Source organism: Haplochromis burtoni, unplaced genomic scaffold (genome assembly GCF_018398535.1).
Source record: "Haplochromis burtoni strain Fernald_Lab_line unplaced genomic scaffold, NCSU_Asbu1 Contig_165, whole genome shotgun sequence".
In the NCBI taxonomy this organism is placed as follows: Eukaryota; Metazoa; Chordata; class Actinopteri; order Cichliformes; family Cichlidae; genus Haplochromis; species Haplochromis burtoni.
Window position 1 is genome coordinate 271162 of NW_024582526.1, and position 15775 is coordinate 286936.

Sequence of the window (15775 nt, forward strand, 5' to 3'; positions counted from 1 at the left end):
ATGATATCGGTATCGGTATCGGACATAAAAAAGTGGTATCGTGCCATCTCTAGTTGCAGGTATAGGGAGAAAAGAAGGGGGCCTAAAACTGAACCCTGTGGGACCCCACATTGAAGAGAAGCAGCAGCAGAGGATACAAACTCACCAAGTTTCACAGAGAAAGTTTGCTCTGCCAAATAGGATCTAAACCACTCCTAACACCCACCAACTGCTCTAAACAGTAAATTAAAATGTTATGATCCACTGTATCAAAGGCAGCAGTTAAATCTAAAAGCACGATAATAACACACCTGAGTCAGGTGCTAAAAACACATCATTAAAAACTCTTAAAAAGGCAGATTTTGTACTATGCAAAGCTTTAAAAAACAGATTGAAAAACTTCTAAAATACAGTGTTCTTCTAAAAAGGACATTAATTGCTTGTAAACTACCTTTTCAAGAACTTTTGAAAAAAACCCCAACTCAGTTAGGCCTGTAATTTGCAATAATATCAGGATCAAGAGCAGGTTTCTTGAGTAGACGCTGAGTTACTGTATGTTTAAGCTTCACAGGTATAACAACAGATGACAAATTACTATTTACAATGGATTGTACAAATGGTAGTATTAATATATTTTAGCTGACCAAAGAGCTTTTTTTCTTGCACCTCACTTGTTTCGTTGTCACAGTCTTAAGAAGTCAAAACTCAGCAACTAAAAACAACTGATTCTGGCTAATGACAATTAGCTAAACGAAGAAATGAAAGATTAAAAGTGTGCCGAGGAGAGAAGGAGAGCAACAGCCAAGCAGAGAAATGAAAAATCTTAAGGGAAACAAAGCTAGTGAAAGGCCAGACATTCATCCACTCAATAACTGTTAATGAATCAATGGTGTGTGTGAGCTGGCACAGGGGCAAAGGCTCAGTCAAATAAATAATAAGGGGAGTGGGTGACATATAGATAGAAGAGTAGCACAGGGAGATGAGGACACATCTGCTCCTCTGAGATATAAGGCTATAACAACAGAAGGTTATAAAAACTTGTTTCCCACAAATGCACACGTCACAAATTAGAAGCGTTTCGTGCTTTTATCCGCTCTTCACTAGCTCTTATTAACATTTTAGCAGTTCTCCAGAGGAGCAAGAAAAAAACAAACACATTTATATCCAGTTGGCTCACTCAGATCATGACAATTCTCTTCTAAGCACAATTTTAGCACAATTTCATAATGATTATTTATTCACTGAGCACATAGTCATAAAATACCCCAAGCTTCTCAGTAATCCCTTTAATAACAGGTAAGTAAATGGACGGGAACAACTTCGAAAAACAAAACTGCAAACTGATCAGTGTTGCAATAAAAGCACTTTTCAGGTAATATGAATTATTTTGCTCAAGCAATCCCAAAACAAAGACAAATGGGCAAATAAGCAACGGTACCCTAGATCAGCGGTTCCCAACCCCCGGGGTACATTATTGGTCGTTTGGTACCAGGTCGCGAGAGTTGAGGCTCGGGTGTGAAATGGATGGTTTTCTGGATTTTTATCGGTTTTTATCGTTAACTCTGTTTCCCTGGGTCTTTTCCCGTGTGTTGTGAATAAGTCTAAATCAAAACATCCTACTTTGTCAAAACATCCTACCATAGCGTAAATTTATAGTAAACCTTACGTGGTTTATGCCTCCATCGTACATATGTATAGGTAGGACGTTCTGACGGCCAAATCACGCAATCAAAACGTGCTTCCTGCTTGTATTTATTTAGGTACAAGTATGTAGTGCAATATTACTTTCTTCGACATAACAACGGAGAGTGGTGTCCACTAACTGCAGGAGGACTAAAATTAATTGACAAGGTTTACGCTGTACGCCAGTTTACAGAAGTTTAGAAGCACTAAATCAAGACTTGAAATATGACTTCAATTGAGACTCCAAATTGGAGTATTTTTGCACAAAAAACAAAACGCATGTCATGGTTTCCCAGGGCAAATGTGGGGGGATGTGGGGAAGGAGGACCCAAAATGCAGGACTCTGTGCGATGAATGCAGTGCGTTTATTTACAGTGAAGTAAATAGTACACAATCAATACATCCCCGTGCGTTTCCAACTCCCGTGCCGTGTCTTCTCCTCAGTGCTCATGCTCCGTGTCTCCGCTCCCGTGATACGTGTGCTCGCCGCCCTCCCGTTCCCGCACTCCTGCTGGAAAATCCACAGAGGCAGCCGTTAACACACAACTAAACAGCGATAGACTAGCACTCACTGATTTGGCTGAAAACACTGACGGGTAGTCACTCAACGATCCCGCCGGAGAGCGCTCCACCACACTCTAAAGTAGCTCCCCCGACGAGGCTTGATCAGCACCAGGTGTGTGTGAAGAGCCTTGGATGTGACCGGTCTGCTGGCAGGGCCACACCCACCAGTGCCTATCACGACCGCACCCACACACACCTGCCAATACACAAACAGGGAGCACAGGAACAGCAGCAATGCAGAAGACACACACCTCAAATAATAATAATAATAATAATAATGATAATAATAGTCCACACTGCTCACGGACCCCGAGTCCCCGGAACCGGGTCCGTGACAATGCATGTTAGCTTGAAAAGTTAACAAATTGACAACAGCTTAAGGAAAACAAGAATCAACTGTAATAAAGAAGTAAAACATATAACACTAACCTTTTTTTGCACACACGAGATCGGGGTAGAATCAAATAATAGGCGTGTACTATTAACACAGAAATCATGGCCGTTTTGAGTTGTGCACATGCGCAGTAACAAGTTACTTGATAGGTGGGGTGTTTTGTCAGATCACCGATACTGGTTTTATTTTTTTGTATTTATCCGCGATACCTTAAAGGCCGGTCCGTGAAAATATTGTGGGACATAAACACAAAAAGGTTGGGGATCGCTGCCCTAGACGATCCTTGATGTCATAGGGTGAGAGGCAGAGGGAGCCATGATTCCTTTCAAGTCAATAATTATTTGCTAATATATTTGAATCGTTGCCTGTTTAGCTTGACTGTGAAGTTAAAAATAACAGTGACGTCCACATGTTTTATATATAATTTGGACAAATTATTGATTTAACAATTTTAGTTCCTCAAGGTATTCTTCAAAATCCTCGTGCCCTGCATGGATCAGAAGGCTCAGTGGATAATTCTGAGGAGATCAGATGTGAGGCATGGTAGCTGTTGATAGGCATTCATACTCAATTTGACAGATCAATCTAAACAAATACAAATTAAAAGCAGAGCTCAAAAGCAGACAGTAGTGCCTCTTTAATGCTTTCCATGCACTCTTTATGCTGTTGATTTATTATTCTCATTTCAGTGATTTCCAAATAGGCCCCGTGTGTGTTGGCACAAAATTGTTTGCTTCTATCAGATTTGCCAAAAATGTTTTTGGCAAACTTCATTTTTTACTATAAAGACCAAATTTTCTATGATCAGCTCTCCAACCATAAAGAGAACCTGTTACTTTTAAAATGTTCTAACTTGTATTATAAGTTATCCTGATATCATCATTCGAGTTAGGCAAACAGAGGTAGAACAGAAGAGAGCACATGCTGTTTCCAACACCGTTGTTTACTGTCGTGTTCCAGTCAAACAGGGACAAATCTGGCCTCAATATGGCTTATGTTTTTATTGAAGAAATCCTCTTCCTTGTTTAAATGTATTATTTACATACATGATCCCCTTATTATTCTGGCACAAGTCTCAGAGCTCCAGGAAACAGTGTGCACTGTACCAGTTGCAGCCCATCACATCACAAATCAGAGCTTTAGATGGGTAACAGAAAACCAAAGCAACGAGTTTTAGCCTGATTTCATGCATTTATGTGACAGCAAAGAGGGCTTAAATGTTTTATTTGGTACCCTTATATAAGGGACAAGGCTGGTAATGCACTATTCACCTATTGTTTTACTGTCAATAAACCCCGTGAAGATTATCTGAAAGTATCGGAACCATCTGTGTATACTGGTTCATGTTACACACGTTTTATTTCGAGTCAGTCCCACATACATCAATCTCATCACCGTTGTTGCTAGGCAACCAAATATGTATTACTCCATGAGGAAGTGCTTTTAAAAGGATAAATTACATATTTGGGCCATTTTTAAAGATTTACGTACTCAAAAAATCGGTTCTTGGATGACATGAAGCAACACAACTGTAATATATAAAATTATAAATATATATAAAATTAAAGATTTATTTATTTAAATGATTAATTATTATGGAACATATGCTTTGTACAAACTGAATGTATACCAGTCAAGTACATTTCATTTGACCAGTTCTGTGGTGATCTGGTGATTAAGTGTATGAACACTGGTAACAGAATAAAATGTTTTACAACAGTACATGTAATCAGATTACTTATTCATCATTTTGGGCATAAATATTTTTGAGGTGGAAGAGCAGTATTTTTGAGACCAGCTGTGGTTTTTAGGATATTTCTACCATGTATGTATCCAAGCCTGGTGTTGATTACTTTTTAAGATCACTTGATTTTAGAACTGATTTAGCTCGAATTTAAATACATTTCTCATACTTTCAACACATAGACAAGCAGCTTTAATTATGCTATTTCGTCTATATTTGGCAGTGATCACAGCCCTTGGTAAGGCAGCCAGGCGACTCTTCTGTAGTGAAGGTGTGTGTGTTATCTGTGGGCCACCACACCACCTCAACACACCATGTGTATTCTGAGGGTTTAGATGGCAAAGCAAATCCCTCTATGCTGAAAGAGCAGTGTAAACATACTCTCATAATACAATTAGGTCTGCTCTTCTCTATTCTAAATTAGTAATAACTAAGATGTGATTGATAGTCTTTGAGCTTTAATTCAAAAATGATAAAAACACTCCATTTATGATTACAGATATTTTTACATAGTTTCTCCATTTTCACAGACTCACAAGTAATTGAACAATTGACTAATGACTAGGTCTGAGGTAAGTCCAAAAGCCTGAATTTGCTTTTGATGGAAAATGTCAACAAGAGCTTTGTCCATGGGAAGGAGGCCAACGTTAGACAAGACAGAATAAACCTAATCAAGAAAAAAAAAGGCTAAATCAACATTTTGGTACAGTGGGTACAATGAGAAAAAAAGGACACCTTAAGGACACCTTCATGTATGAAAATATAGAGGGACTCGATCTGAACCTTTAGTGTAAAGAACAGTAGAGTAAAGAACAGAAAGGCCAGATTAGAGTTGGCTAGAAAACATTTTAAAAATGTATTTTTCTAAAACAAAATTCATTGAACAGATGAAACAAACATTTCAACTTGTGATAGACTGATGGGAGGATAAGAGTATCAGGATGGAAAGGAGTGATAAAAGATCTGGAGAATACTACCTGACCGGGATCACACCAGGACCTGACCAGGACCTGACCACCTGATCGCTGGTGTACAGGGTTATACTCTCACATTCAGTATAGTACATTCAGGCACTTCATATGGCAAAAGCATCCCAAGAGCTCCTTCAGGCCAACAAATGGAGTGTTTTTAAATGGGTGAGTTAGTCAGTCAACCTTAACCAAATTAAGATTCTAGTTCAGACAGTTACTGACTGCAAACGCTTTAAAAAAAAACAAAGACACTAAGAAGTCAACGTTTAACTGCTTAAATGAAAGCTGCAAGTTTACACTTTGCTCACATTTCTTCTTCACTCCTGGTTTTGACTCACAGTGGGTTTCTAAATCACTCTGTATTTAACCATTAATTATTATTGATCTCTGGCTCTTTTCTCCTCACTCCCCAACCGGTCACAGCAGATGGCCCCGCCCCTCCCTGAGCCTGGTTCTGCTGGAGTTTCTTCCTGTTAAAACATACACATCTTACACAGACATACATGTGAACAAAGAATACCTTGTCTGTGTGTCGTGTGTGTGTGTGTGTGTGTGTGTGTGTGTGTGTGTGTGTGTGTGTGTGTGTGTGTGCTGGTGCCAGGAGTCCAGCGGTCACCTAAACAAAGGGCTCTTATACTTAAACAGATACAGAGTAGGTGTCCTCCTATACCATAAATCAGTAAGAGAAGGTACGACCTCTCTCATGACCTTAAGATGTGTGTGTATGCCAGAGTGCTCTGGGAGGCACACAGAGTCTTTGCAGACTGCTAAGGATCAGACCTCTATCATTATGCAATCGATTATAAAACTCTAAGAGTATATGAGTATATATTTCTAAGCATAAATGACAATCACTATCTTTGATATCTCCACTACAACAATATAAACCTAAAACACACCACATGATCTTGTATATTGTATAAAATGAGAATAACATACTAGGTACCCTTAAGTACCATTTTTCAGTGTGCAAGATTAATGTTGTGAAGGTATGTAGTTTCACTCAAAACTAACAAAATTCATCTATTTAGTTCATTTCGGGCCTGTTCAGGCAGATCAGCTGATCTCAGTCCAAGTTAGATGATGGCTCGCATTTTAATAGATTCCTTATGAATAATTTTAGGGCTATTTAAGCAACTTCAGCCTACCCACAGTTCCTGAGCATCTGCATGCAACTTTGCAACCCACGTCCACCCCAGCTCCTCTTTTATGGTATTTTTAACTTAATCAGTGTGATTGATGCCTGCTCTGTTCTGTGTCTGCACATGGAAGGAAATGTCTGTCTAAAATGTCAAAGTAATCTGCTCCTGAAGCCAATTTCATCAGGGTTTTTTTTTTCTGAGTCTGAGTCTGTGTTCAGCAGCATGTACACGGCAGTAGGCAGCCAGATTAAACATTAAACATTGCTGGTCACATCATTAATATTGAGGTAACAGCAGTCTGCGGTGGCTTAATGCCACTTTTTTACCACTAATTGGAAAATTAACAAATTAAAATAATGTAAAAAATGAGATAACATGAGTCAGACACTGTTTCGCTTGCTTTAAAATGTAAACTCACATATAAATTCATAACTCACATTTATGAGCATCAGAAATAGTTCAGTAAAGACTTCCACAGACTTTGTCTGTTAAAAGTGATGTATAGGACTGAAACATTTGGTACATTGGAGAAAAAGATTTAACCGCTTCCACTTTTGTATTACGAAAGACCACATTAATTGTAGGTTTGCATTTATTTTTCTCTCCAGGTACAAAGTTCTGGTGTCTTCTGGACATTGTACCAATTAAGAATGAGAAGGGCGAGGTGGTTCTTTTTCTCGTGTCCCACAAAGACATCACTGACAAGAAGAAGGAGCAGGACCCTGAGCAAGGACCTGAAACTGGTGAGTTTGTATAAAAGACGCCAGCTGGCACTACAGTCGTGGCCCAAAATTTTGACAGCGGCATGGCTGCCAAAAGGACATTTTTATTTATTTGCCAGAAAATCTATGAAATCCTTGTAATTGTTCTTTATTATGTTCTACAAACATGTAAAAATAAACAAGGAAAGACAGATCTAAACTAATTAATCCAAGACAAACATCAATCAATCAAATCAATCAAAATGTATTTATATAGCACATATTAAAAACAACAAAGTTCACCATAGTGTTTCACAGTCAGTAAAAACATGAGACAATTAAAACAAAACAATAAGAAAACAGGGCAGGAAACAATAAGTGACAACACAACAAGCCATAACATATGCATGAACCACGTCAGCAGTTTAATAAATCCAAATATCAAACAAATTAAAATGCTTTATTTTGATATTGAAGCTTATTCTTTTCTGATTTCATATTTTTTGTAATCTCAGTGGTAAATTGAGTGTGATTTCAACTCTTCAACCTCCTCATGTGGATTTTATTATTTCTCATTATTGGTGTGTAATATTGCCGTGGTTAGCGCCTCAAGGCAACTTGAGAATATCTGTCCCAGGCCAGTAGAATGGCAGTATTCGATAAGTAACATGAAATTTGCATAAAGTAATATCTGTTCTGTGTTAGGGATGTCCCCATGTTTATGTTTCATTTCATGTCAGCAGTTATCTAGTTATGGTGACATAGTGTGATCCTAATTTTAATTACTCTTCACCCGTGGAAATGGTGAAAGCAGGCAGAACGTTTGGCCCTTCAGCTTTTCAGTTCCGCTGTAGTTATTGTCATTTCAAGCAAACAACAATTAAGGCATCAATTAATAATTTGAATTGCTTATTTCCCCAGTGTAAATCTCACTAAGAATCTGTCAGTGTACTGAACTCATTAATATTAATGGCTTCCTCGTATTAGATGTACATTGAGAACCAGATTACGCACACATTTTGAGAATTGGTGAAAATACTGAATTGTGAAGAGCGAGGCTGCAATTTTAATTACTAGGTAATATTTGCATGTTAATTAGAGGCAGACAGGAATCAGTTATTGGCAAGTGCAGCGTCCACTGACATTAAAAAGCACATCTTATAAATACCCGTAGCTTTGAATCATTTTTCTCTGCTCACGACATAAAGAATCATTTCATTACTACTGTTATGCTGTATGGGTCATGCTACCTTTGTACACTTTACTGTTGTACATATCGAACGGAGGAAAGGGTGATCAGGTCAGCCTGCATATTCATTTGCATGCACTGGTTTGTTTACATGCGTGAATGTGCTGGAGAGGTCAAAGCAAATCAGCACATACATCGATTATTTTAAAATTGTTTTTTCTAATATTGGTTAGCCAGTATCAGCCACAATCTCTCTAAATACTAAGAAAACGTGCTTCCTTCTTTCAGCATAGGATACAATGTATTAGTCCTTTATCAATGGAAAGAAGATCACTGTGGCTGACAGTGATGTGGCTCACAGAATAATAAGTTTTAATGCCTTAACCTGCTGATATGTTATGTTTGTTTCTGTCGCTTCTATAATAACATCTGGTTCTTCTGAATTTGTAGCATTGCATAATGAATATGTATACAAACCAAGAAACCTGCCCTAAAGCAGGTCAACCCACCTCTATCATTTCTCTTTCATTGTTTGCCCATGTGCTTAAAGAACATAGAAACAACAGCATAACCTGGTACCTGACCATTAAAAAGGGGCATAATTGTATTTTTCTCAGGGCAAACTTTATTGATTGACCCTTGCATCAGGAGATGTTTCTCTGTGCTTCAAACAGGTGTACAAAGTAAAATATGTGAATATCTTGCGGGTGTGTGTACTGCATTTCACTGCAAGGTGTGATGAAAAACAGCAATCCAGCACATTTATACTGAACTAAAGCTTCCTTTTAACCTTGTAAATGCTGTCAGCATATACTATAATTTCAGAGATGAATAGCAATCGTCTAAGGAGACCAGAAGAAAAGTAATCAGAGCACTCAAGATGAAGTGGAAATATTCAGAGTTGGAGGGGTTTTTTCTTAAACATTGCTTTTCAGAGCTGCTGTTTGCAATGCTTCATGGTGGGCTTACCTTCTCTGAAGTGGCACCACTGCTGTATGAAATCCATGTGATTTTCTCTATGTCATAGAAAAGGGAGTTATTTTCATGATGGTAGACTGCTCATTTAACACAGTCCTAGTATAAGAGAGCTGAAGAATTATCACAATAACAGTTTAAAGCATCTTATTGAAAAGTTTAGACACGTGCTACCCTGGTAGCCTTTTAGGAATGATGTAAACGATGGGAAATCTCAGCTGGATTCAACAAAAGGATCACTCTTTTTACCAGTGCAAGCAAGTGCCTCACTTTTTACAATCATTTATTAAAGAAATGCAGTCTGATGGGGTACTGTCATCACCCTGCCCGGCAAGCTAACAGGAGGGCCTCGTGGACTCCTGTGAATGCGACAACTGTAGGTGTATCTGTTCAAACTCACCGACAAGTTTGAAGCTCAGTGAGCTCGGCCTCAAGGTCAGGTGTCACACGCCATATTTTCTACATGAGGTAACTGAAAAACTGACATCATAGGTATATCTGCTGAGAGGTTGAGGAGGAACCACTGGCTGCCGCCGGGCTTTTTCCTTGCTGGTGAGGGATTTGGTAACAAAAAGCTCGGGTTAGAAGCCTCACCACTGGGTTAGGGTCAACTTTGAACAAAATGAGAACTGTGGGTTTGCAAAAGATTGTGAAGAATAACATGTCACAAGTGTTTCTGTGTGCTGAGTAAACATTAAAGACGAGATTTTCATCTTCAAACTGTCCTTTAGACACGAAGGGGAAAACACAGCAAAAGGCTGACGGCTTTAAGCAACAAAGTGCATTCAATTCATCCTCTGTCTCAGAAACTGCTTTCAAGGAGACGTTTCTGAGACTTGTATTAGCAGCTGTAAAATTATTCATTCGCCCTTCTCTGACCTTGAGTGCTGATATCTTTAAAATTAGCAATAATTTAGCTCAGGAAAAAACAGTTACTCCCCAGATTAAAATTTCTAGGGATAAAAATATCTGCAGCTACACTTTTGCCCAGCTAACACGCCTTCTTTTTGTATATCTGTCAAAACAGGTGCTGGTGCAGCTCTTCCCTCTGACACAAAACACACACCTTGTTAAGGCCGTGTGTGCGTGTGCGTGTGTGTTAGTTAGTGATGGTCCTCTGAATAACCCCATGCTGTATATGTGGAAAGAGGCACAGATGCTTTTCTTCATACACTATCTGAACCGCCTGAAATCCAGCCAAGATATTATGTACAAATCAAATTTGCTTGTTGAAAATGAAAATGATTTGGTTACTTGGGTGGGCACTTTCCAGCCATGGTTATAATAAATCATGTTATGAACAGGGCAACAGTTGAAACAGGACATTAAAAGTGGAAATAGAGGAAATATTTTCTATCTGAATAATAGCTTTACAAAGAACAACTCCTTTAATCTTTTTCTTAATCTATCTGTTGAGCCCTCAGCACACTCGGTTTCAGTCCTTTTCTCTCTTTTTTGATGATGATGAAAGTTATGATATGAATAAGATACTTGGTGGGTCTTGGTAAATATTATTGATTCTGTAATCCAGGTCAGGGAGTACCATTAAGAAGGCTTCATCCTTTTTCATGTATCTCAACAACACTTCATTCGGTTCATGAGCTTATAAGCGTCGCATATAGAGTTATAGGTCGGGTTAATATCCAATCCTTAACAAACCCTAACCCAGATAAACTTTGACCTGGACCCGGACTGGGGTGTCAAACTCATCGGGGGCCACATACATCTAGCTTTGATCTGAAATAGAGCGAAACAACAAAATTTCTCTTTCTGTCAGTGTAAAGATGTTTAACCATACAGTTAATTCTATCCAATATATGAAAAAGAAGCAACCTTCCATCAGTCCATCTCAGCTTTTCTAGTTTTTCACAGACTCTGTGAGCATGTCCTAAACAGACCTCTTTACTTTATGTTATGTTTTCACAGCCTTACACGTACAAATAAAAAGATAGCAGTCAAAGCATTACTTCTGAGCTATGAGTGCGCTTTAGTTGGCATGCAGCGGATGAGACAGAAACTGGTTTAAATTCCTCTCGTTTCTTGCATCAAAGCTCAGCATGTTTCTGTCTCCTCCACAGATGAAGAGACGGGTCTGGAGGTGCATCAGGTGACTCGCCCTCCGGGCTTCAACGCCAATCGGCGCCGCAGCAGAGCTGTGCTCTATCACCTGTCAGGACACCTGCAGAAACAAGACAAGAGCAAGCTCAAGATCAACAATGTGAGTTTCTCTCCTTTTATATTTACAGCTACATCTACATGACTGAGGTTTCTCTGTGTGGTTAACATCTTTTTGCAGCAACCCATGAAGCTGCCACGCCAGCGTCGGGAGTTTCCTTACATGTGAAACAAGCTGCACACTAACAAAGTCAAGAACTTTTAGTTAATGTATTTCTTTTTTTCCATTAACCATGTCTGCTGTGGAGGTCCCAGAATGAGGACAACGCTGTAATGCTCATTAAACAGCATATAGCTCTGACTGTATGTCTACCTTTGCTTACATCAAATGTTTTTGTTACATGTCAGTTTTATGTGAGTTATTCTAGTCTGTTCAATCAGCGATGTGGACACAGTGAAGTGTGGAGCTGTTGCTGACTAATTCGAGGAGGTTTTTTGGATAAAGATCAAGCGTAGGGCTTGGGTGGGTTAGCAGTATTTCCACTATGTTTACGTGAGAAGCATTAAATTTAGGAATGTAAATTCACTGGCTGCAGGCTAAGTTTGTGGCCAGGAATATTCTTTTCATATTAGAATAAAAACGAAACATGTTTGGATGCCAGAGGAAGTGTTATTGTATGCCAGGCTGGCTCCAGACTGCCTCTCATTCAGTCATTAGCTTCACACTTGGGACTTTGGCACTGGTGATGACACTGAAGTGACAGAGTTAAAAACATGAGTTTACTTTATTCATGCAAAACTTTTAATTCACATACATGTTATGCAGCCATGAAAAGATTCTCCAAAGACTGGAGATGGGAGAAAAAAAAGGTTATTGCCTCATTATGATGAAAGGCAGTCAGTTTAATTGCTCCCCTAGTTGCAACAGCAGTCCCTGAACTAAACAACGGGGAAGCCACTGATAGCATAGTAGCTTGTATTATTTGCCTTAGCATGAGTTCAGACTGAAAAAGAGTTGAGCGTTAAAACAGTGCACCCGGCTGTTGGTGCAGGTGTGTGGTTTAAAGTAACAGAGACAACACAATCCAAATATTTCAGCTTGAGTTAATGATTGTGTGTCAAAAAGCAAAAGATAAAGATAACCTTTATTAATCCCACGCGTGGGATATTTGTTGGGTTAAGGCTGCCGACCTTTGCCAGCGCCATCTTACCCTTCCGACCATACATACATTACAACATCAAATGGGGAAGACAGGTCAGAGAGGTATAACAATGGGAAATGCACAACATGAGGAAAGATGAGGAGAAAAAATAACTCCCCCCAGACTGAGCTCCAACAGGGAGATCAGTTTGAGAACAGAAAAAAACACCTCAGCACATGAATCAGCACATCTCACAACGTAGAAGACATAAGAGTGAGTGTAGGTCTGTGTCAGTGTACATGCATATGTGTGCATGTGAGAGTGTGTGTGTTCCATGTTTAGCCGAGAGAAAGTGTCCCTTAACCCGGTTAGGCAAAAGTCAACAATCTTTGGTCGACACGGGCGACCCTGAATGAGGAGGGAGAAAGTCACAACACAGTCTTGTTATCTAAAGGAGAATTGTTATTCCCGTCAGCTTTTGCCTTGAGTATCCAGCTGGAGTCAGGAGGCCTGCATGAGATGAAGATGGTAGTTGTTTTGGTTAGTGCGAACAAACTGCTTCCAATTTTACAGTTGGTCTAATGTCCGTCACTGGTCACCAGGTCTCTCAATTCCTGTTGTTCTTCTTCAAGATGTTATCCATATAGCAGAGCCATGAGCTTCTCCAAGATCATATCCATATTGCGTTCAAATAAACACAGTCTGAGTACACACAGCCCTGCTGTCTATCATGTCGGCCAGCCTTGTGGGATTTTGAACAACTGTAGCTGCTTCTTGTTCTTCGATAAGCCAGGTCCAAGCCAGCTCCAATCAGCCAGAACTCTGTTATTATGGTTCCAAATTGGTAGCTGTCGTTCAATCTCCTCCATCGAGAGTGTCGTCAGACACACGATGCATCCGACCATCGAGTATCCAGCAGCAAACGTCTCCGCAGGACAATCAGGCTCTGCCAAGCCCAGAGTTGTCAGTTTTGTTAAGGGACCAGTTGATTAAATCCATAATTCTTCTTTAGGTTTTAGGAGAACAAGTCTGGGAGACTCTCTTAGGGTGAGAGAATAAGCGAGACTATACAAAAGACATGAGAAGCCAAGCAGGAAAGATGAAGGAGAGCCAAGAGAAGGGAAATTATCATTACTGCTCAGACCTGGCATCACAGGAGATGATGATTATGGCTGTGTGTTAGTGAGCTGACCTCTCTGTAGGTCTGCTGCAGTCCAGCGGGCAGCGCACACCCTGACAGATGGCGTGAAGGACAAGAGGACTATGCTTGGTTTTGGTTTACTCCATGGTAAAGCAGATCTACATTTAGCTGATGTCAGTGATCAGGAAACATGCAGAGCAATGCAGTTTGCACCCTGCATGTTCAATGACCACCAACCCAGGCGATCATTATTTGCTTTTTTAACTTCTCAAAAGAGGGAAATTCATAACTTGTGTACAAAAACTGAGAAGCAAACGAGGAATCACGTGATAGCTAATGATCTAGAAACTCTAATGACTCCTGACCCAGGCTAAAATAAGCAGTCAGGACATAAAAAAATATCTTATGGGAGGTTCATGTTGTGAAGCACCCAGTTCTTACTCAGTAGGTCTTTATTACTTAATGAGAATCTCACCATTACCCAAAGAATGACTCTTTAATTAAGTAAAGTAATCAAAGAAATGATTCAGGCTCTATGTAATCAGTAATGTTTAGTGTCTGCAGAGTCAATCAGGAATTAATGGATGTATGAGTTAGATCAGATAATATTGAGCTAAACTTTACCCAGTGATTCACTAATATAAAAATCTCACTGCCAGTAAATAAACATCTACTCTAAATTTCACTAATGAACAGATTATCAGCTACCAGGTGATTCCTGATTTGCTCATTATTTGCTTTAAGACAAATCATTTTTTCCATTACGTGTTGACTTTCTCACATAAAAATAGTCCAGAATACAAAAAACATTTACATTGATGGAGCTCATTAAACAAACCCAACAAAACAACAATCCCATTAGAAAAATGAAACAGTATCATTTGTATTTCAGACTAAATGCCTGTCTGTACAGTTCATAAATGGTTTATGCTGGACATGCAAAAATCATGGTAATCATAACAACTCAGGCTTATAGTTCCATGAACTGGATAAACTGAAAGTACAGCTACGTCAGATTTTTACTTGAGTGCAGAGAACCTCACACAGGAAACAAAATGAGTTCTTTGGTTAATCTTCCTGATTCCAAAGGAAATGAATGAATTACAAATAAGATTCTTTTTCATAAAAACATATTTCACAGGTGTGAGAGTTAATGCTTGGAACCAGTGGTCCCACATTTCTTCTTCTTTCTTAGTGCTGGGAAAACCATTTTGTCAGTGTTGGTAGACTTTGGTAGACTTTACTTAAACTCTGCAAAAGCAATAACCCACTTATGAATGGTTGAAACTGTTTTCATGGCTGCACTGTTATATCGAGTGGAATGAATCTGAAATCTCCACTCCTGTGGATTTTTATAACGCCTCTGCACAGTGTGAGCTTTCGAAGCTTGAAGTGGCTCGATAAGTGTGTGCACAGGGCCGTGTTATCGTGGCCCGGCAGAGGGACAACGAGAGAGATGTAAAAACCTGAAACGAGAGAGCTGTTGACATCTGTCTCCCTCTCAATCCAGAACATGTTTGGGGAGAAGCCTCCAATCCCGGAATACAAAGTAGCAGCCATTCAGAAATCTCGCTTCATCCTGCTCCACTATGGAACCTTCAAGGCCGGCTGGGATTGGTTAATTCTGCTGGCGACTTTCTACGTGGCCGTCACTGTGCCCTATAACGTGTGTTTCACGGTCGGGGGAGGGCGGGATGAAGGCAGCGCCTCACGCAGCCCGCCCAGCGTCAGCGACATCCTCGTCGAGATCCTCTTCATTTTAGGTAAGACAGTGTGCCGTCTTCTCATGTTGGTGCTTTCTTCTAACCATCCATAGAACTTGTTTCCTTTAGCAAGAAGTCTTAGAAAGACTGGACACACCTAGAAAGTAGGAACCAAGAAAATGAAACCTGAATGTTTTGTACCATTGTTTAACAAATGCTGAGGACTTTTCCTTCACTCTGTAGTCTAACTCGTCCCTCTGTCAGTCTGCTTCTTGGTCAAAAGAAATGTGTTTTTGGCTCATTTTGCTCCTGAAAAATGATGGTGGTCTCAC

The 15775-nt window shown here is 39.6% G+C and overlaps 1 protein-coding gene across 1 annotated transcript in view; it reads left to right on the forward strand.

Moving 5' to 3' along the window:
- The window catches only part of kcnh3 (potassium voltage-gated channel, subfamily H (eag-related), member 3), a 192494-nt gene that overhangs the window by 141191 nt on the left and 35528 nt on the right, over nt 1-15775 (forward strand). The window contains exons 3-5 of the mRNA XM_005933361.3: nt 7086-7220; nt 11421-11560; nt 15251-15503. Of these exons, the coding sequence (XP_005933423.1) occupies nt 7086-7220; nt 11421-11560; nt 15251-15503 (528 nt within the window). The remainder of the gene's footprint in view (nt 1-7085; nt 7221-11420; nt 11561-15250; nt 15504-15775) is intronic.